General features: G+C 41.2%; 1 protein-coding gene across 1 annotated transcript in view; it reads left to right on the top strand.

The window, feature by feature from the left end:
• The first annotated feature begins 2,867 nt into the window (after positions 1-2,867).
• LOC122092288 (DNA (cytosine-5)-methyltransferase CMT2-like) overlaps positions 2,868-22,158 on the top strand; it is a 53,836-nt gene continuing 34,545 nt past the window's right edge. Inside the window, exons 1-8 of the mRNA XM_042662611.1 lie at positions 2,868-3,046; positions 3,195-3,501; positions 12,395-12,453; positions 12,527-12,593; positions 12,690-13,019; positions 13,120-13,188; positions 17,312-17,398; positions 17,477-17,564. Coding sequence (XP_042518545.1) covers positions 2,868-3,046; positions 3,195-3,501; positions 12,395-12,453; positions 12,527-12,593; positions 12,690-13,019; positions 13,120-13,188; positions 17,312-17,398; positions 17,477-17,564 — 1,186 coding nt within the window. The remainder of the gene's footprint in view (positions 3,047-3,194; positions 3,502-12,394; positions 12,454-12,526; positions 12,594-12,689; positions 13,020-13,119; positions 13,189-17,311; positions 17,399-17,476; positions 17,565-22,158) is intronic.

Here is a 22,158-nt window from a genome sequence, read left to right on the forward strand (position 1 = left end):
TGCCATGGGTCAAGCCAGAGGGATGTGGAGGATCCGTCCCCAATGCAGTAGGAAATAGCTGTAGATGCTAATGCTCTGAAGGAGATGATCTTGCGCCAGACCCGAGAGGCATCCAAGGGGATTTTAATCGTCTAGAAGGAATCAGCCTTGGGGAGGTATGAGTAGACCTAAACAACCCAAATGCTCTTTTTCTTGGTAACAATTTTCCAAATAAGTTTCAGAATTCCAACAGTGTTGACATCTTTGATGCGCCTCAGACCTAAGCCTCCTTCCTTCCTGGGAAGGCAAATTGCAGTCCAACTGAGAGGGTAACGGAACTTAGAAGACTCACAACCTTTTCAAAGAAATGAGGCAAAAATGGATTCCAACTTTGATATTATGGACTTGGCAATCCATATATCCCAGACCAATAAATATAAGAGGTTTGGAGGATAGATCTGATCAGTTCTAGCCTGCCAGCAAATGATAGAAGTTTTCCTTTCCCTAATTGAAGGCGTTTTCTGATAAGGTCAAGCATAGGGGAGCAGTGGTGGGCAGTGAGCCGAGCCGGGATTAGTGGAAGCCCCAGATACTTGATAGGAAGGGAACCCAAATCAAAGCTGGTCTGGCTAGGCAGAAGATATAAGGGGATAGGGGGCAGCCTTGTCTTATACCTCCAGAAGAGGAGAAGTAGCCAGTCGGACTCCCATTAACCAACACTGAGAAGTGGGGAGAGGAAATGCAGTGCTATATCCAGTTGGTGAAGTTAGGTGGGAACCCCATCTGTTAGGAACTGAGATTATGTAGTCCCATCTAAGACTGTCAAATGCCTTATGGATATCAATCTTTATAAGGGCAGCAAGGGGGTGACCCTTTCTGTCAAATCCTCTAACAATCTCATGACAGAGAAGAATATTTTCCCCAATACTTCTTGTAGGAATGAAAGCAGATTGATTGTCACTCACTAAAGAATCCACGACCTTTAAGCGATTGGCAAGAATCTTGGCAATGAACTTGTAGAGGAGATTGCATAGAGAGATTGGCCTGAAATTATTCAGATTGTCAGCCCCATCTTTCTTAGGGATAAGGCAGAGAAAGGTGTGGCTGATTCCCTTAACTTGCTTCGGATTGAAGAAGAAGCTTTTGACTGCTTTGATCAAATCCTCTTTTATTATGTCCCAAGTTGAGCCGAAAAAACCCAGACTGAAACCATCCAGGCCTGGAGCTTTGCTAGCTTTGTGGGACAGGATAGCAGAAGTTATCTCCTCATCAAAGGGGATTGCCCAGAGCAATTGGGCCATGCTGTCAGGGATAAATTTTGAGATGAGGCCATCAGGGATGGGCACAATTGTAGGAGCTATGGGGTTGAACAAGAGTTTGAAATGGTTCACCGCAACCTCTTTAATCTCATCTACTTTTAAGACTTGGTCTCCATTCGGGGATGAGAGCTTGGGAATATGATTGAACTTATTTCTGGCCTTCAGAGAGCGGTGGAAATAGGAGGAATTAGAATCCCCACATTCCAACCAATTGATACGAGACTTTTGCTTTAGGAAGATTTCTTCACTAGCCAACAGCCTTGAGAGATTTTCAGATTCCAATTTCTCTTCGTCAGCCAACTCTGAGTTAAGAGGATTAAACTGGAGCTAGAACTGAATAACAACCAACTTGTTCTTGCAATCTGAAACAAAAGAGGAGATATTCCCGAAGGAGTTAGTATTCCAAATCTTGAGGGTCTCCTTGACATTTTTTAGCTTTCTTGAAAGGGCAATGAGGGGGGTTGAGAAGGCATGGATAGGCTTGAGCCAGGCAGTTTAGGGCCATGAGTGGGAAGGAAGTCAGGGTGGGTGGTCCACATCTCAAAAAACTTGAAGGGTTAAGGGCCAAAGGAAGTGTATGGTTAGATGAGAAGGGAGATGGGACTATGATCAGAAATGGTTGGAGGCTCAAAAGTGGAGTGGGAAGAAGGGAAAGCCGATAGCCAAGCTTTGTTAACCATCATCCTATCAATCTTGCAAGCTATTCGGGAGGGCCCGGATCTTTTATTGTTCCAAGAGAACTTAATATCGGACCATCGGAGATCATCAACAACAAGTTCCTCAATACATCATTAAAAACATCAATATTAGCAGAATTTAAGTGACCCCATCCTTGCTTTTAATGAGCAAATCAGACTACATTGAAGTCCCCACAAATGCCCCACGGACGAGAGCCAACCTGATTTGCAATGGATCGGAGATCATTCTAGAGGATGTCCCTATCTAGGGTACGGTTGGAAGCATAAATAACAGAGAGCAAGAAAGAAAAACTGTAGGCAGGGTCAGAAATGGAAGGGTGAAGGAGCTGGGAGTAGATGAAATGAGGGAAACAAAGAAGAATTTGAGGGTCCCAGAAAATCAAATACGACCATTTGGGTGATGTGAATGCTTAGATAGAAAAGACCATCCAGGGGCAATGAGAGAGGCCGCTTGGGATAAGGAATGCTCTTTTAAATGGGTTTCAAGCAAACAACAAAAAATTGGGTAGGAATCCTTCATTAGGAGATGAACATCAGCTTGTTTTTGTGGGGAATTTATCCCCCTGAGGTTCCAAATAAGGCCCTGAGACATCAGGCAAGTGGAGGAAAGGGCTTTTTATGCTCTAGGGTGGAGCCAGCAGCCAAACCGGAGGGGGGAAGGGATTTACTACGTCTCTGATAAGGCCGAGAGTTAGGAGGGGTGGAGGAAGGAAGAGGGGGGATCGTGGATGGAGCAAGGGATGCAGCGGAGGTTCTCATAGTTTTTTTACAGGCGGAAGCATGTTTCATTTGAGGAATATGGGTTCTGGGTGAAGAAGATGGTTTCGAAGTAGGCATGTGGTCCGGGTCCTAGTTGGAAGGTGGGTTGTTAATGGTTTTAAAAGTGGTGGTGGGCTGCAGGGAGAAGGGGGACCAACAGGAAGGGGGGATAAGCTCCCAGGACCCTTCCTCCGAGGAATCATCAAAATTGGAAGAGGTGTCATCAGAGATGATAGAGGCGTCATCAGAGGTCGATGAATCCGAGGAGCTGATAACAGCGGTGGGCTCTCCGTGAGAAGCCTGGGATGGGACATCGCCAACAGTTTCAATAGGAATGTCAACTGCTTTTAGTCGTCCACATCGGATTGTAAAATCGAGAAATGGTTTTGCCCAGGGGGTAAAGGATCAGCAGGGACTGTCAGATCTTTTGCTTTGATAGAGGAGGTGGTTCTATTACAGTTGCACCTTCGATTGAATCTTCTACCTCTCAGAGGAGGCATAAGGGGTTACGACTTGTGTTTGACATAACAGAACGATCCCGTTGGACAATGGGACCAATTGGATTGGGCATATCAGTTCCAAATTCACTAGCCAGAGGCTTCGGAAGGCACAAACTTGTAGCAGAGGCATTAAGGAGGGCGCCGGTTATAGGAGATGGCCTGCTGGAAGCTGAAGTGATCCCCATCTTGAACAGAGATGGAGGAGGGAAGGGCCTTAGAAGCAGAAACTTATACACAGATGTGAGCGTAAGCGAGCCGATCCTTTTTATTTGTTTTGGCATTGGAACAGAACTGAACACCCAGAATAGACCCCACAATGCTCAATCCATCCTCACATCAGAAGTGAAGGGGAAGGCCTGGCAACCCAGAGAGTGATGGTGGAGTAATTGATATGATTAAGCAATAAGCGTCTATTCCAGGAATGAAGGAAAATAGGCTTGCGGCCCACCAGCCAAGGACTACCTTTCAGACAACGGATTCTGTCACTATCCTCAAAGAATTTGAACATAAAGAAGCTGTGATCGAGAAGGAATGTATCCACAGTTTCGGCCGGCCTCCATTGCTTAAGAAGGGAAAGCCTCACTAGATGAAAAAGGGGTCTTTTACCCAAAAAATGTTCGATGAGAGAATTTTTCCAGCGGGGAGCTTTAGAGTCTAGAAGGCCCTCCGGGCACTTCGGAATTAGAGAATCTCCCAACAGGGAGGGTGGAACAAAATGAAGAGGGAGGCCACCAGTAAGATGGGAGACATAGTGCTTCAGAGGGGAGGATTAGGCATTTGCAGGAGTTTGGAGGGGGGAGGAGGAGGTGAAGGAAGGGAGGGGGATGGCGAGGGATTGGGGAGGTTAGAGGTTGCAGACGGAGCAGGGGGGATCCCCTCGAATGGGGCCGCCATAATGGCTTGACCTCAGGAGAGGAGGGGAATACTGGAAAACATTCTCTTCTTTACAAGTTCATTGCCAAAATCCTAGCTAACCGGATTCAGAAAGTAATAAATTTCCTTATCAGTCCCAACCAATCTGCCTTTCTTGTGGGAAGATCCATTTTGGACAATATTATCTTCTGCCACGAGATTGTTCGTGGGTTTGACTGCAAGTCCCATACTCCGGCTACCCTCCTCAAGATAGACATCCACAAAGCTTTCGACACGATTAGTTAGGACTTTATTATCTATGTTCTTCTCCAAATGTCCTTCCCAGCTTCTTTTGTCCATTGGGTTCACTCTTATATCTCATCCTCCTGATTCTTTGTCTTAGTGAATGGTAGTCCGGCTTGGTATTTCCCCTCTGGTCGAGGCATTCTCTAAGGTTGCCCCCTTTCTCCTCTCTTCTCCTTATCCTTGGAAATCCTCTCTTGCTCCATTCAATCTGCCATTGATCTTCGTCTTATTTCCCCCATCCCTAAATGCAAATCCTTCTCTCCCATCTAACTTTTGCAGATGATATCATGATTTTCTCCAACACTGACCCCCATTCCATCACCAACATCATGTCCACTCTTCGTTTCTTTGAATCTCTCTCGGGCCTCAGCATTAACAATCCAACATCTTCCTCTCTGGTGTCTGCCTTAATATCCAAAACATCCTTTTTGGCATATCAAGGTTTCCGTTGGGATCCTTGCTTGTTAAATACCTGGGTCTCCCCCCTCCTTCCCTCCAGGCTTTCCTCCCATCATTGCACCCCTTACTTGACTTTCTTCGGAAAAAGCTCCAACTTTGGAAGGAAAGCTTCTCTCTTTTGCTGGCTGTCTTACCTTAATCAGGTCAGTCCTCCAGTCCATGTACCTCTATTGGACCGGCACCTTTGTCCTCCTTGCCTCGGTGACTATATCAATTGAAAGACTCCTTTACTCCTTCCTATGGAAGGGCTTGGATTCTTCTAATTTTCTCTGGCCCCTTAGTTGGAAGATGGTATGCCTCCCCAAATCCGAAGGAGGTCTGGGAATCCGTAGAATCAAAGAGGATAATTCTGTGGGTATCCTCAAGCTCATTTGGAAAATATTTTCCAAACACAAGCATTTGGGTAGATTGGATCTACTTCAGGTTGCTTAAACATAACTCTCTTTGGATTGTCTCTCTCACTTTCAATGCCTCATGGATTTGGAGGAAGATTCTCAGCCATATGGCTGTTGCCCTGCTGGCCATCTCCTTCTCCATTGGTAATGGTAGGACCTTTGGCATCCTTCGGGGATCTTGTCCACCTGGCCTCTCATAGGACCATTTACTATTTCGGGCTTCTTGCAAATAATTTTGGTTTCCTCTATCCTTTCTCCAAGTGGTTGGTGCACTCCCTCCTACCCCCTCTCCTTGATCTCTAGTCCTCCCTCCCTCCTCTTCCCCCTGGTCATAGAGGCAGGGGAGATAAATGCGTCTGGCTCCCCTCCCCAAATGGGATCTTTTCCTCGGCCTCTGCTTTGTCCTTCATTCGTCCCTCTTCCCAGGTTGTTCTATGCCATAAGATGGTTTAGTTCAAAGGCCATATTCACTGCTAAAGCTTCACTTTATGGTGTTGCCTGTCTAATTATCTCCCTACCCAATCATTTCTCATTCACCGCCATACCCCCGCCAACCCTTCATGCTGCCTCTATCCCCACGGTAGGGAGGACATCCCCCACCTCTTCTTCTCCTCCATTATTTGGAAATCTGTTGTTGCCAATTGTTGGCCGACTAGGAGATCCATCCTCCCTTTCCATAGGGAGTGGAACTGGGTAGATATGACCTTATTTGGTATTACAATCTGTGACACCATTGGTAAATTGGCTTTTTACGCTACCATTAACCACCTTTGGATGGAACGCAACATTCATAGATGGACTTCCAAATCTTGATCTTTGAATAAGATTTGAAAAGCTATTTACTTTGATGTAACTTCCAAAGCATAGTTGTCATAGCGTTGCCTAGAGGCGATTTGGCGTCCTGGTGGAAAAAGAAGTTCATGGTAGTGCTACGATTTATGTGACTCACAAATGGCAGTCGCCATTGGTTGATAGGCATCGCTATGGCACTGCCATGGATGCTAGGTCACTCCTGATTCACTAAGCGGTTGATTTTTTGTAAAATGCAGGGTGATTTTGATAGGGCTATGTTAATTTTTGATGATTTGATGTTGCTTAATATTGGTTTTATATGTTATAGGGTATATATTATAGGCTTGTAGCATGCTAAATAACTTTAGAAAATAGGAGAAATAAAAAAGTAGCATACTAAATAACTTTTGGAAATAGGAAAAATAAAAAAATGACTCATGGGCAATTTGACCGCCATGGCAACGCCATAATGAGTGATTCATCGCCAAATCGATTAGTCACTCCTCCACCGCCTTGGATTGATTTGATGCCGTGACAACTATGTTCCAAAGCCTTTGGCCTCTATGCTCGTCCTATCCCCAATACCCTAAGGAATACCCACATTGTAGCCACTTGGAACCTGCAGGTTGATCTCATCCCCACCACCTCTTGATGGCTTTTTAGTCTCCCCCTGTTTTGTTGTTCCCTATTGGCTTTGATGGTTTGTTTTGGTTATTTTTTTTTTATTCCCCTGGGTAGCCTTCCCTCCCCCACTTTCCCTTGTATATTCTTATTCTCTTGGTAATGAATTATTTATTCATTAAAAAAAAAAAAAAAAAAAAAAAAAACTTAACAAGTAAAACAGCGAAATAAAAACTCTTACTTGACTCATCCCACATGCCTAGCCCATACCCATATTTTAGGCCCATAGAAGTGACATATTATAAGAACTAAAGGGTCAACACATATATAACCCATCACAAAGCTTTCTTCTAATAAAATAAGCCCAATTAGATATTAAATGGGCATCAATCCCCTTTTAAGACTTGTAAGATTTGAACCCCTAACCTCTCACCAACTTAAGTCACAACCATTAGGCTAACAAATCAAATATAAATAAAGAACTAAAGTACTCTTTAATTTTCTATGTACTTTATTCACCTATATGCTATCCCATATTCAGTTGCCTCTAGAATTAAATTCTACACATCAGGTTATTAAAGAACGAATCATAACAATTTACTAAATTACCACAATAATGCAAAATTACAAAAGTACCCATGGGTTGAAAACATACTCCTAGGTTTCTGATTTCTGGGGCATTACACTTAACATATATAAGAGAGAGATTCGGGTTGATCCAACCGATCTAGTCATACCAAGAACAAGAGAAAGACTCAAACCTGCAAAAGAAGGGATAACTCGAGAGAGAGAGAGAGAGAGAGAGATTCGTGTTTGGGTAAAAAAAGACCCCACACCTCCTATTTATACATTCATATATAGAAGCCCTAATACAAGCTAAAAGACGAAAAAGCCCTTAACATATATTACGATAGAGTCAGAACAATCCATCGGGTCGGGTCGTACCTTGTAGCCCTGCACCCCTTTTAATATGAGATCAATGATGGGCTCCTGGGCTTGGGCAGGCCCAAGCCATCTACTACCATCGCAGACCTCACAAAATTTCTTCTTTGGGTCTCCACCAAAATATGTCGCATGCCAATCTTTAAAACGGATACCTTAACACCAATAGTCAGTTGTTCGATCCCTGATAAGTGCGAGGGGTTTGTGTTATGTGTTCTTGTGCCCCTTGGTACCACGTGATGGTGTCACCATGTGATGGTTTCATATGCAGAGTCGTGTGTGTTTGTGTGGGCCTGCATGTTCGGGGGATGATGGTCTGTGTTGCACGTTTGGGGTGTGATGATGTCGCTCAGATGTCAGGTAAGGGTATAGCCCTCATGGGCGCTGATCAAATGATCGATAACACTTACAAAATCTTTGCGACCAGAAATTCTAAACCCAGAAATCGGAACTTATGAAATCAGACAATACATCAGATGATAGGAGCAACCAGAATTAATAATAAGGTCTTAACAGTCCACAAATACTATAAATACTCCACAGGGACAGAAGAAGCCCAAATAGACCTATCGGCCCTGGTTCCAGTTCTGGAATTCACTGCAGGACGAAAAATAAGAGATTTTCCATATCTTTAATTTGGCTGGCCAGAATTATTCCAAACTATGGTCGATCTTCACAGGGGTATGGAGGAGCTATCGACCAAAAAATGAGACCAAAACAATAGCTGGAACTGATTCAACAGTAAGGACCGAATGTAACTGCTACAGAAATTCTGGACAGAGAAATGGAAGAATAAATACCTGGTATTTTGATCAACAGTAGCCCCTTGAAGCAATAAGAAATAATTGAAGAACAGTAGATCCTCCTGGGCTTCTCACTGCAAGGAGTTGAATGGATCACATCAATCCCTTGTACTGTGATCAAACACACAGCAGTCCCAGCAGAGACATAGCGGCAGCAGCAGCAAGAAAATTTTGTTTCATAAAAATGGTCGGCAATGTGAGAGCCCTCTCCTTTATTTATAATAATGATGTGGGGGTTACAATTTAGAAACTAAACTTTAGTTTGTTGAACTGAAATAGGAAACTTAGAAAATAGAAAGTCCTCTAGTTACTAAAATTGAAAATAGAAACTACAGAAAATAGCAACTACTGAAATTAGAAACTAAATAATGCTGAACGTAGAAACTAAGAACCCCATCAAAGATAGCAAACCTGGTCAACTCTACTAGGCATGGTCGACCACTCTCTTCTTCTTCCTTGAGTATGTCTTCAATGCTGCATCAAACATCTTTGATAAAATACTTTCATTTGAATTCCGCTTTTTCACTTTAGCCAATATTGAGGGAACAGCCTGGCATCGGATATAATCTGAAAGAGAAGCTGGCCAATCACTTATAAGTCACATTTTCATCATCTCATACACCATTGGCACTCACTTGTGTACATCGGGTATCCAAATCTCCAATTACCACGGCTCCATGGATGACTTCCTCCCGGGTGGCAATTACATTCTATTTATCCTCAAACACTGTCTATTTTTAACTTTACAGAATCACCTTTACTCAAGATCACCTTTACACAAAGTTACCTTTACACAAAATCACCTTTATGCAAAACCACTTTCATAATATACATTATACATTTTCATCAAATTGTAATCACCTACATAATCACTTGTTATGTACAAAAACAAATCAAGTAAGCATACACCAACATATTTCAACAGTACAAATATATCAGTCATTACTTGATACAATCACACCACACTTGTGATGTAATCCCACCATAATCCCACCTACCTCAGCATGCATGTCTCCTATGCCAACCTTTCGAGTTTTGAGTGTTCAAATCAGTGACAACTTGCAATTCGTACATTCCCCATTAATTTCCTAATTAAAAAACTCACACAATAGCCCACTTTCTACTCTAGGAATCAATCCTCCTCGACACGTATTATCACCCTTGAGAAGATGAGAGCTTGAGTGATTAAAGAGTAATTAGAAAAATTCTAGCTTAGGATGAAATTTTCAGAATTTAGCAAATTTGAAATTACTCTGAAACCATTAGTCAGATATGTTCCTCAAATTTGGATTGTGACCTCCCCTAGGGTAACTTTACTTAACCCTCAAAGATGATCATGATTTGATGGCTAGATTAAAAGTAATTAAAGAAATATAAATTTAGATTTCAAAATTTTTCAGATTTCATGGGTTTTTAATAGGCAAGGGAAGAATTGGAAATAATAAAATATCTCATGATCCGACTGTCAGAATTGTCTCAGATTTGAATGAAGTTCCAATCTAAGGTAGATGAATGTGTATTCAAAATTTCAGACTGATCGGATGGCTGAATTGCTTAATCCAGAAAACACCCTATATCCCAACCTTCTAGAAATTAGAACCTTAAGTGAAGAGAATGAAGAAAGATATTTTCTTGTTGAAATCAGATTTGAAATTCACATGCAAAAGCCAAAGAGGCTGTAATGGTGTTTATATTCTGGAATTTCTACAAGTTGAAGAAGGTCTACAATCTCTTCTTCTCCCTTCTAGTTGCTCTCTCTCTTTCTCTCTTACAATCCTCCCTCTCTTCCCTTTTGAAGAACGTTAAAAGAATATATATATATATATATATATATATTTTTTTTTTTGTAAATATACATCATTATCTCAGGACTAAAAAGTTTGAACCTAAGACCTCTAGTTAACTAACGTCTCAACTCTCAACCTAACCATTAGGCTAGGACATTAAGTTGTTAATTTAAGCCATAAAACAAATATTTAAATAGGCTAAAAATATCACAAAAGAAAAAATATAAACCCTAAGGTTCCAAACTATGGGAATCTCACTTAACAATGTGTCAACACATTGTTGTAGCCCTCACTTAACAACTTGAACTTTTGGGATATGTGGTTCTAACATGATCAAAGTTCTTGTCTATTTTCAAATGTCAAAAGTCTGTCTTATTTTTTGTATTTTGTTGCCTTAGTAGATGTTCATTCTCGAATGACATGGTTATATTTGTTGATGGATCAATCTAAGTTCTTATTTGTTTTCAAGCAGTTTTACAATTAAATAAATACTCAACTTGGTGTGACTATTAGATTGTTATGGTATTAATCTAAGTTCTAACAACTTTTTGGAATATAACCATCGTGAAGTTTCCTCATTTTGTTTTCGAGTATGGCATGATACATCGGACCACCTGTAATTATACTCAACAGAATGATGTTGCTGAATGGAAAAATAGGCATTTGCTAGAAATTACCCGTTCCTTATTGTTTCATATCCATGTACCAAAATCTTATTGGGTTGGTGGTGTTTTGACTGCTTGTTACTTGATCAATCTTATGTTCTCTTCAGTCATTAACAATCAGCCTGCCTTCTCTGTTATTTGTCAACAATCTTCTTTGTTTGGGTTACCACCATGAGTGTGTGTATGTGTACTTGTTTCGTTCATATTCTTCATCTTGGTCGAAAAGTTGTCTACTCATGCCATTGAAATTGTATTCACTCTTGCTCTTTAATGAGCATATAGTTAATTTGATGGGTGAAGCAGTAATTTTATGTTGAAAATTAAACACTGTCCTGCTGTTGGTCTCACCACCACCAGAACCCTGTCCCAAAGAAATATAGAGAATCTATTCATAGAAATTGAACTACCAAATGAAATTCTTATTCTCAAAATATTTCAGATTGATGCAACCAAACAATTTCAATTTCTTGACCAAAAATATATTTGTTGAGTATTTCATGAAATCAATATAAAAAGAGCAACCCAGTGCACGAGGCTCCCGCTATTGCAGGGTCTGGGAGGGACAAAGTGTATGCAACCTTACCCCCTGCTTCGTAGAAGAGGCTGTTTCCAAGGTTTGAACCAATCTGAAATTGAAATAGAAATTCATACCAAATCAGGCCTAAAACTAAGATAAAAGAAATAAGAACTAGGAAATAAAAAATAAAAAAGGAATGGCAAATAAAACATTAAAAAATAAAAAAATACAAGTTCAGAATTTAACAATAAAATAAGTAAAGAAATGCTGACAACAAGCCCTAACTCTCTCTCTCTCTCTCCTCTGGGTGTGTGTGTGTGTGTGAAATGGTTCCATGCTCGGCTTGGTTTTATATGAATTGTGTCACCGTCTATGTTATGGACTTGTGTAAGTGGGGTGAGGTGCCTTGGTATTGATAGGGCCAACCAATTGAAATGTTTTTGTTGCCTTTTTGGTAGGGTTTAGGTTGATAGACATGTCCCCTTTTACCTTTCAAATCCATGATTACAAATTCCATAGGTCCTTTGGACAGTGTAAATGGAATTTTCAGTTCAATTCCATGGAAGAATTAGTAATTCTGTTGATCTCTAATAAATGTGCTGGAGAAAGCAGCGGGATATTGTGATTGCGCATTCTAGCCTTTTATTCTATACTTACATGTTGCCCATTTGTCTAGTGGATGGTGATATTTTATATCTTAGAGGGGATATAATTGGAGATTCCAATCATTTGGTACAGAAGTTTCTATAAATATGAGAAATTCCCTACACTCACTTATTCCAAAAGAGTCTACTTTTAAGTAGTCAAGGCATTAGTTTCCTCGCTCAGAATATAATTCCCATGGTGCATTTATCCGAAAAATAGTATATCTATGTTGTAATTTTATAAATTCTCATTGTATTTTGTGACAATAGTCTTCTGTTTTTGATTTTCACTGACAATGAGTAAACTAATTTTATTATGGATAGAATAAGTAAGGATTCTGAGTGGCATTGTTTAGGTGCGTTGGAAAGGTTATGGTCCAAGCAGTGATACATGGGAACCAGTTGAAGAGCTGAGGTTTGTCACTTTCTTAGTTTGTGCTTCTTCTTAATATGGTATATTACTAGTTGACAAAATATATGTTTCTCAGTAATTGCAAAGATGGAATGAGGGATTTTGTGAGGGAAGGACTTAAATTAAAAATATTGCCACTTCCGGTAAGCCTTACCTACTTGAGATGCTTCAATTCTCTCCTTTAAAACGATATGACTTCTATCAAACTTCCATTTTCTTAGCAAATTGGTGAATTCCAGGGAGATGCTGATGTTGTTTGTGGAGGGCCTCCATGCCAAGGGATTAGTGGCTATAACCGATTTAGAAAAGTTGATGCCCCACTTGAAGATGAAAGAAATCGTCAAATAGTATTTTTCATGGATATAGTGAAGTTCTTAAAGCCCAAGTTTGTTTTAATGGAGAACGTGGTTGACATTTTGAGGTTTGCTGATGGTTCTCTTGGAAGATATGCTTTGAGTCGTTTGGTTCATTTGAATTACCAAGCTAGGCTTGGAATCATGGCTGCCGGTTGTTATGGTCTTCCACAATTTCGATTGCGTGCTTTCTTGTGGGGTGCCCATCCTTGTGAGGCTAGTTCTCTCTTACTATGTGTATGTGTGTGTCTCTGTGTGTGTGAGATATTTTTTTTAAAGAGTTGATATTTTTTCAATGGTTTTCCTTTTCTGGCAGAATTTACCTCAATATCCACTTCCAACACATGATGTAATTCTTAGATATGGTGCCCCACTTGAATTTGAGGTAATTATTTCAATTTGATATATTGACTGTGTTGTAATAATTGGTTTTAGGGATACTGTTAGAATCCTAACAAGTTCTTAGGTCCTCTAGGGGTTTAATGGTCATTGTAATATTCTTGAGCTTTCTCTCAATTATTATAAATAAAGAGGGCTACTGTCATGTTAGATACAAGTCATTACCCCATTTAACATAGTATCAGAGGCTTATATCCAAACCCAAATGGCTCCCATCTCTTTCTCTCTCGCCTCTCTCTTTCTCGGTTTCTTCTCCCAACGCCTCCCTCCATCTCTTCTTCCATCTTCTTTCTCTCTCGGTGGTTCTCCCTTAAACCACCAAATGAACCACTAGTCCCTTCCATTTTTTTTACCTGGGCTCTCAAATCCCCTTCTCCATTCATCTAAGAGATCCGACCCTCCTTATTTTATCGATATTCAGGGTTTTTCCACCCTTGTCGATTTTATATGTTGGGGTACTTTTTCCTTATTTGATGCATCAATCGACTTGATGATGATTGCGGTTCGTGGTATTGATCCTTGTAGTGGTATTTACTAGCCACTTTATCGTCTCAAGACTCTCTTCCAAAGCCTTACCGAGAAATCGATTTGTCAAGGTTTTCCCCCTTTATCGATTTTTGGGTTTTCAGGGTTTTTCCCTTCTTTTTGTACTTCTTCAACCTCCGGCTGGTTCATTTGGCTTGGTGCAGCCCCTTGAGTTCCATCCATGTCTACAAGCTCTTCTGGTTCCACTGATGGAGACAACTTTGCTCTTCTTACTTTTCCTCCTTGTGCTATCAAGCTTGATGGCACCTACTAACTTATGTGGTTACACTCGATTTGTATCTCCATCAAATCCCATGGCTATTATGGGTACCTCACTGGAACCTTGAAGTGCCTTACCATAGGTATAGAGATTAATAAATGGAAGTATACAAATTTTCTTGTTATGGCTTTCCTTATCAACTTTATGTAGCCACAACTTTCTCGTGGCTATCTCCTTTTTTACTCTGCTACAAATATATGGAAGTTTGTATAAGAGATTTATTCCCAAGTGGGGAATGATGCTCAGGTGTTTGACCTGTGCTAGAAGATTCGTGACCTGAAGCAGAGAGTGTTAACTTCTATGAGTTGCGAATGCTGTGGAATGAGTTAGACTTCTATAGGAGTATGTTCCCTCCACTCCTACAACGTCACCGGATTTCATAAATGAGAGGACAAGATCTGAGTCTATGACTTCCTGGTAGGGCTGAATGTGGAGTATAATCAGCTACGGGCCTAGATTCTGATACATCGGCAAAGGTCGTGGAAAGGGTTATGGTAATTCTGGTAAGGCCAACCATACTAAGGTCCTAGACACTGACTCTGCACTTAACATCTCAGCAGCCTCTGTCATCTGATGAGCTCATTGCTTCCAGCGCCTTCTGACGAGTATGGAGACCTCTAATGCGTTTACCATTGTGAGCTCTGCTCATTCCACTCCTTCTGGGTCAGGTACCTATTTCTGTGGTCATAGTATGTTTGTCCATTCTACCTCTTGGATTATTGACTCTGGGGCATCAGATCATATGACAAGTTCCTTGTCTCTTTTCTCTTAGTACACTACTTGCCCGAGTAATGGTAAGGTTAGATTGGCTAATGGGGCTCATTCCACTATCTTGGGAAAAGGCTTCTTTAGCAGTAATCCTACTTTATCTCTTTCAACTGTCTTGCATATCCCATCTTTTCCTACTAACTTATTGTCCATTAGTAGTTTTACTTTTAGTCTTAATTGCAATGTTTTTCAAGATTTGGTGATAGAGGCAATGATTGGCTCTGGTAAGGTGCGTAATGGTTTATATCTACTTGATGATGACTCATCGTTTGTCTCTGCTCAGGCTTTGTAGACATCTTCAATGTCACCTCCCACCTTTGAGTTACTATAGTGGCACCGTCGGTTGAGACATCCTCCTTTGTAAACTTTGGCTAGGCTTTTTCCTTCTTTTAAGCATTGTAATTCAAGTCAGTTTTTTTTGTGAGGAATGTTTATTGGCCAAACAAACTTGAATCACTTATTCTATTTCTGGTAATAAAAGTGCCACTTCGTTTTCATTGATACATTCTAATTTTTGGGGTACATCTCGTTATGTGTTTGTCAATGGTTATCAATTGTTTATCTCTTTTATTAACTATTATTCTCGGACCACTTAGGTTTATATAATGTGAACCAAGGGCGAGGCCTTCCATTGCTTTTAGCAGTTTTATCGTGTGGCTTAACTTAGTTTGATGCTATCATTAAGATTCTTCAAATTGACAATAGCTTTGAATCTTTCTGCTCATGGGATGATCCATCAGACCTATTATATCGTTACTTAGGCTTAGAATGGTGTTGCTGATCGGAAGAATCACCATCTCTGTGAGGTAGTATGCTCTTTTATGTTTGAGATGCATGTTCCTCCCCAATACTAGAGTGACGTGGTTCTCGCTGCTGCTTTTCTTATTAACTGAATGCCTTCTTGGTTTCTCACCTTCCACTCGCCTCTGGATATTCTCCATGACTCCTCTGCTTTTCGTGTTCATCCCAAGGTATTCGGCTATGTTGGTTATGCTTGAGATCATCATCCTCATGGCAAGTTTGATCTTCGTGGTCTCCGTTGAATTTTTTTTGAGGTATCCTCCTGCTTTGAAAGGCTATCGGTGTTTGCTACTCCCACTCAGCATTGTTTTGTGACTATGGATGTTGTCTTTCATAAATCTGCATCATACTACACTGCTCCACCTCGTCAGGCGGAGTCTTCTTCTATTGTGGAAGATGTGTTGCCTCTTGAACTTGCTACACCATTATTTGTTATCTCGGATGATGTTCTGTTTCAGGGGGGAGATTGACACTCATACTTCGGGTCGGTCTTGTCCAGAGATGCATATTTATGGTCACATATAGTAGACTTAGCCGCTACACATCCAACACCTACCCACCACACCAATCGTCTCTTGTCGAGCCTGATCTTGTCCCCTCGGACCCAAGAAATTGTTTTCCCAATTTTGTTGATGATCCAATTACTTCCTTGGCATTGAAGTTGCTAGGTCTTCTCGTGAAATCTACTTGTCTCAATGAAAGTATGTGCTTGACTTTCATTTTGAGAAAGGTATGTTGGGGTGCAAGCCGAAAAATATTCCTATTGAAGCTAATGGTCACGTGATTAGCAAGGAAGGTGGTTCTGTGGACAAGGGGAGATATTAGAGATTAGTTAGGCGCTTAATCTATCTTTCTCTTACACGCCCTGACATAGCATATGTTGTCAGCCTGGTTAGTCAGTATATGTATGATCCCTACTCGATGCATATGCAAGTTGTGCTGAGCATTCTCAGTTACTTGAAATTTGCCCCAGGACATGGCATCATTTTTTCTTCAAATGATCACCTAAGGGTTGAGGCCTTCATGTTTGTTGATTTGGGTAGGTTCCCTTGACTTGCAGGCCTACCACTGGTTATGGCACCGTTTTTTATGGTGCTTTGTTACATGGCCAAGTAAGAAGCTTACAAATGTCATGCTCACAAATGTCATGTGCTACTCATGACATTTGTGAGCTTCTATGGCTTCTTGGTCTTCTTAAAGATTTAGCTGTCCCTGCTACCCTTCCTATGAAACTATTTTGTGATAGCAAATCAATCATCAATATTGTTCACAACCTTGTCCAGTATGATCTAACCAAACATGTGGAGATTGATCGGCACTTCTTCAAAGATAAGCAGGATATAGGTCTTATCACCGTGCCTTTTCTTCCTAGTAGTGAACAACTGGCTGAATTTACTAAAGGTCTTTGTAGTATGATGTTTCATCCCATTATCTGCAATTGTGCATATGTGATATCTATGCACCAACTTGAGGGGGAGTGTTTTAATAATGGGTTTTAGGGATGTTGTTAGAATCCAAACAGGTCCATAGGTTCTTTAGGGGTTTTATTGGTCCTTGTAATATTCTAGAACTCCCACTCCATTATTATAAATAAAGAGGGTTAGTGTCATGTTAGATACAAGTCATTACCCCATTCAACAGACTGTTTAATTTCATCTTATCTCTCATTTGTTTAATTTCATCTCATCTCTCATTTATTATTAATTAGTTTATCACTTTATCTTAAATATTTCAGCGCAACACCGTTGCTTATGATGAAGGCCAGCCCCGCAAGCTAGAAACAGCACTTTGTCTTCATGATGCTATATCTGATCTCCCAGCTGTATACCTATTATCCTTTTTTCGTTGACTTAATGCTCTTTCTAAATCAAGTTTTAGTCATACAATATTTAATTCACAGGTGACAAATCATGAAACTCGTGAGGAGATTCCACAACAAATGCGTCCAGAAACTGAGTTTCAAAACTTTATAAGATCAACTAAATATGGTAAGTTCTTAATCTTGGCAAAATGGAAAACTGATTTGAAGCTATTTTGCATTTTGTGTTGCTTAGCTTCCTCGTTCCTGAATCTGGAGAAAATTTGATTAAGTTGTTCTTTCTGGTTTTCTGTGTGATTTTGGTGCTTATATATGGACTTGATGCTCTATGAAGGGACAGTTTGATCTTCACAGACTGAAAGATTCCACTGAAATAATGTTGTTCAGGTTTGCGACTTTGTGGCATTTCAAGATGGGCTTTTATTTTACCACCTTATCTCATGAATGGATTCAATAATGGGTTTTAGGGTTTAGACTTTAAAGACTGCTTTAGACATTTCCTTAACTTCCTTGTTAATGTGTTTGTTTTGTACTGTTGTACATTTGCCTCCCTTGGATCCCGGGAAGCTTTACCTAAAAGCCTTTATGTTTATCTTCTTTATGGTGCTATTTGGAAAAAAAAAAAAAAAAAAAAAAAATCCTCATACAATGAAGTGGTTTTTTCTTAGTGATATGTTACTACGATCGTGATGTGAAACCTCAGAGCTGAAATCTATTGCTGCTAGTTCCCCATTCCTTGATCTGAAGATTTAAGGCTCTTATTACTTCTAGTACTTCTACTCCCTCAGTTGTTCACATTGCCAGTGTGCTACTGATTTGTGGGCTGCATCAATATCCTTGCCAAATGTACATATGGTGTCTGTTTTTATCATATCTTGTGCATGTTGGGCATGCTTAACCTTCATACCTCAGTTTGAGAGGTAGTGTTGAGTCTGTTAGAGTGTTGAGGTACAATAGGAGCATGCAATAAAAGTGGAGGAGATGGTTTTCTCATTTCTTCTCTCGTATCTTTTTTCCTATCTCTAACTGTAAATCCTCAGAAATATCAATATAGTAGTACAAGGCCCTTTTGTAACACCCTAAAGTTAGAGGTCACACAGTCTCAGATAACAGATAGTGGAGCTTAGCTGAGAAGGGAATAAAGGATTGTGGACACTATGCATACAGCCACACAGCTGTGCAGGGGGAGGAATAGGTAGAGTAGAAGCCCACATAAGAGGACTGAACTGGCCTAAAGATGTGGGGAGGGAAGATTCCACATAGAGTGGGTAACCCTACTTAGAGGTTTGGACAGCTGGAGAACCAAAATAAGGACAACCGGTGGGTGCCAGCTGGCTAACCGGCCAGCCGGTTTCAGTGGCAGAATGCCCAGAAATTAGGTTTTTCAGCTGTGGGCCCCACCACTTTATGGGTTAATTCCACCTATTTCCACCATGTGTAGGGGCATATTTAGGGACTTTAATGGATTTGGTTGCATGCTCAACCCAAGACCCTATGTTGGGTTATTTAATTTCAAAAGTTAATAAAAAAAATGGGATTTTATTAAGGATGGAAACCTTGGTCTTTAAAACAGGGCTGAGAGAGGTGGGCTACTGCCCTCCCTTTGCTGCTGAAACGTATGGAAACAGAGAAGGAAAGAAAAGAAGAAAGGAGAAAGAAAGTAAGAAAGAAAGAAAGAAAGAAGGGAGGGAGAAGAAGAAGAAAAGAAGAAGGGAAGGAGAGAGAGAGTTCAGCAGCCCTCTCTGCTGCTGCACCTACTGCTGCGGCTGCTGCTACTACTGTCCATGCATCTTCTCCACATGCTGCCAGGGGATGCTACACAACTGGAGAAAGGAATCTGGAGCTGCACAGCTGCATGTGGACTTGTCTGCACACCCCATGAACTCTGGGAAGGTAATTACCCTAACCCCAACTCAGTGAATTGAGCTAGGTTTGGAATCGGTTAGGGTTAGGATTAGACCAAAAGTGAAATTGGGTGAGGGAATTTGCTTGAGGTATAGCCTCCCATAGCAAAAGCCCCAGTTTTTAGACTCGAATTGGGGCCCAATTAATTGCAAGGTTGTCCCAGAAACCCTAAACCATAGGGTTTTTTCTGATTGAGTGAAATTAATTGTAATTGGAGATGGGATTGATTCCCAAATGATTCGAATTTTACCCAGGGATAGGCAGAAAATTTAGTTGGTACACTCGGGGAGCAAATTGGGTGAACTAAGACCCAATTGACCCAATAGGACACCCCAAGACACAAATTGAATGGGGAAGATTAATTTATAAGGTATAAAAAATCAGAAAGAAATCGGTACGATGCAATTCGGGTGCTGGAACTGCCCGGCACAACCCTGCCAAGAGGAGGCAGGGCTGTGGGCTGAAAATGGCATATTCTGCCAGGGAAACAGGCCATCCGGTTTGACCTTGACAGAATAGTGCTGTTAAGGTTATTTTAAGGCTGGTTAGCCCATGAACTGTGCATGTATCACCCGATCTGCCCGGAAATGATTATACAATATAAGGGTATGATTTATGACCCAAATAAGAAAAGAAAATGCTATGAGAGGAGTTGGGTGGTGAAATGTCAATGTTGACCCTACCTATGCTTGGAAACCTCATCCAAGTGCATTCATGAGCCAAGGATAGCCCAGGCAAGTCCAGTTAGGAAATTAGGAACCTAATACCTATAGGTCTGTGCCATTGGTGCAGGAATGGACATATTGGTCATATAGGTTGGGTAGATAACCCACATAGATAGGGAATCTAGACTGGAATACTAGTTTGGTCAGCTGGAGAAGAATATTGACTTGAGGTCAGTGTACTTCTTGCCAGCTGAAATAAGGAAAGTAGAAGTATTCAATGAATTAAAAAAAAAAAAAAAACTTAATGTGAAATGGTTATTTAAGAACTTGAAAATACCTAGTGAGGATACATGTGATCGGGAATTCAGCGATAGAACATCGGATTTGGGAAACCAGGTGAGTGGGTGTTTGATTTATTTTACGGAGTATTTTGATATTTTCAGTTATGCATGCTCATGTGGAATGTGATGAAACTGTGTTATTGATTTATTTATTTTTGGATGAATAAATAAATTCATTACCAAGAGGAAGAGAATATACAAGGGGGGAAGAGGGAGGGGGGAGCAACCAATGGCTAGCCAACGAAGGAAAAAAACCAGCAAAACAATAAACCAAGATCTGGACTCGGATCGGCCAGTTAGAGACTAACTAAAAAGAACTGAAAAAGGGAGGGTTGCAACCAGAAGAAGGCTAAGAGCGGGGAGTGCCGTCAATATGCAGGTTCCAGGAGGCAATGATATGACTGTTCTTGATGGAACTTGGAACAGGCCTGTGGGGGAGGGATTGGAGTTTGGCGGTAACATCAAAGGAGATGGCTTTCCAAATCTTATCTAAGGAACAGGAGTTGGAAGACCATCTCTGGATGTTTCGCTCCATCCAGATATAGTTGATGGTAGCTGAAAAAGCTAGCTTCCCAATAGTGTAGTAGATGTAGGATCCCGAAAAGGTCGAGTCAATCCAAATCCCATTCTCTTTCAAAAGGAAGAATAAGCCTTGGAAAAGGCCAACATTTGGAGAGGACCATCTTCCAAATGGAGGTGGAGAAGGGTAGGAGAAGAAGAGATGAGAAATATCCTCGGAGTCATGGGGGAAAAAGGTAGCAAGAAGGGGAGACAGGAATATGGCGATGAATGAGGAAGGCTTGGGTGGGAAGACAGTTAGAAAAACATCGCCAGAGAGTAAGACTGGCGAGGGATGTGACCTTTGAACCAAACCAGGTAGCTCTAAGGAACCACTGGACCAGAGGTACGAACAAAAAACCAAGCTGAGGCAGAAGAAAACATCCCATTAGATGAGTAAATCTAGATGCATTTGTTTTCTCTGCCCCAGTGGCCTGGAGGAAGGGGAGGGAGGGAGGACCAGAGGTCAAGAATGGGGGGAATTGAGGAGGGAGGGGACCAACCAAGTGGGGCAATGATGTAGGAAATAGTGGCACACTTGGGAATACCAGAGGAGTAGATGGTTCTGGAGGAAACCAAGGAGGCTAGGATTTTTGCAGGGTGCCAAAGGTCCATCCAAAAGAAAGTAGATTGACTATTACCTATGGAATAGGAAATGGTATTGAGAGCCAGACGGTGAAGAGAGGATTTTCCTCCAGATCTAGGAACTATCTGGAGGAACCGGAACAGTCCTGGGAGAGTGCTGCTTAAGATGGTAGGAATAGATCCAGTCAGCCCCGATGTTCCTGTCCTTGGACACTATTCTCTAAATGAGTATAAGAATAGCGGAAGAATTACATCTTTAATTCTCCTAATGCTAAGACCCCCTTCAGATTTGGGAAGGCAGATCTTGCTCCAAATAAGAGGGTGGAGAAACCTGGTAGACTCCGCCCCCTTTCCAAAGGAAGGAGCAGAAGATTCCTTCAATAGTCTTGATGGTGGTAGCGGTAAGGGAATAACCACTAGACAAATAAAGGTACGTGGATTGGAATACCGATCCGATGAGGGTAAGCAAGGGGAAGCAGTGATGGGAGGAGAGCCTAGAGGAGATGAGAGGGAGGCACAAGTACTTAACAGGTAGGGAACCAAAGGAGAATCCTGTGATGCCGAAGAGATGAGCTTGGGAGTCAGGGGAGACCCCAGAGAGGAAAAGGCTAGATTTAAGTAAATTGATGCGGAGCCCAAAGAGATTCTCAAAGGATCGAAAAGAATCTATGATGGTGGAAATGGAGAGAGGGTCAACTTTGGAGAAGAT

Source organism: Macadamia integrifolia, chromosome 10 (genome assembly GCF_013358625.1).
Source record: "Macadamia integrifolia cultivar HAES 741 chromosome 10, SCU_Mint_v3, whole genome shotgun sequence".
Taxonomy (NCBI): domain Eukaryota; kingdom Viridiplantae; phylum Streptophyta; class Magnoliopsida; order Proteales; family Proteaceae; genus Macadamia; species Macadamia integrifolia.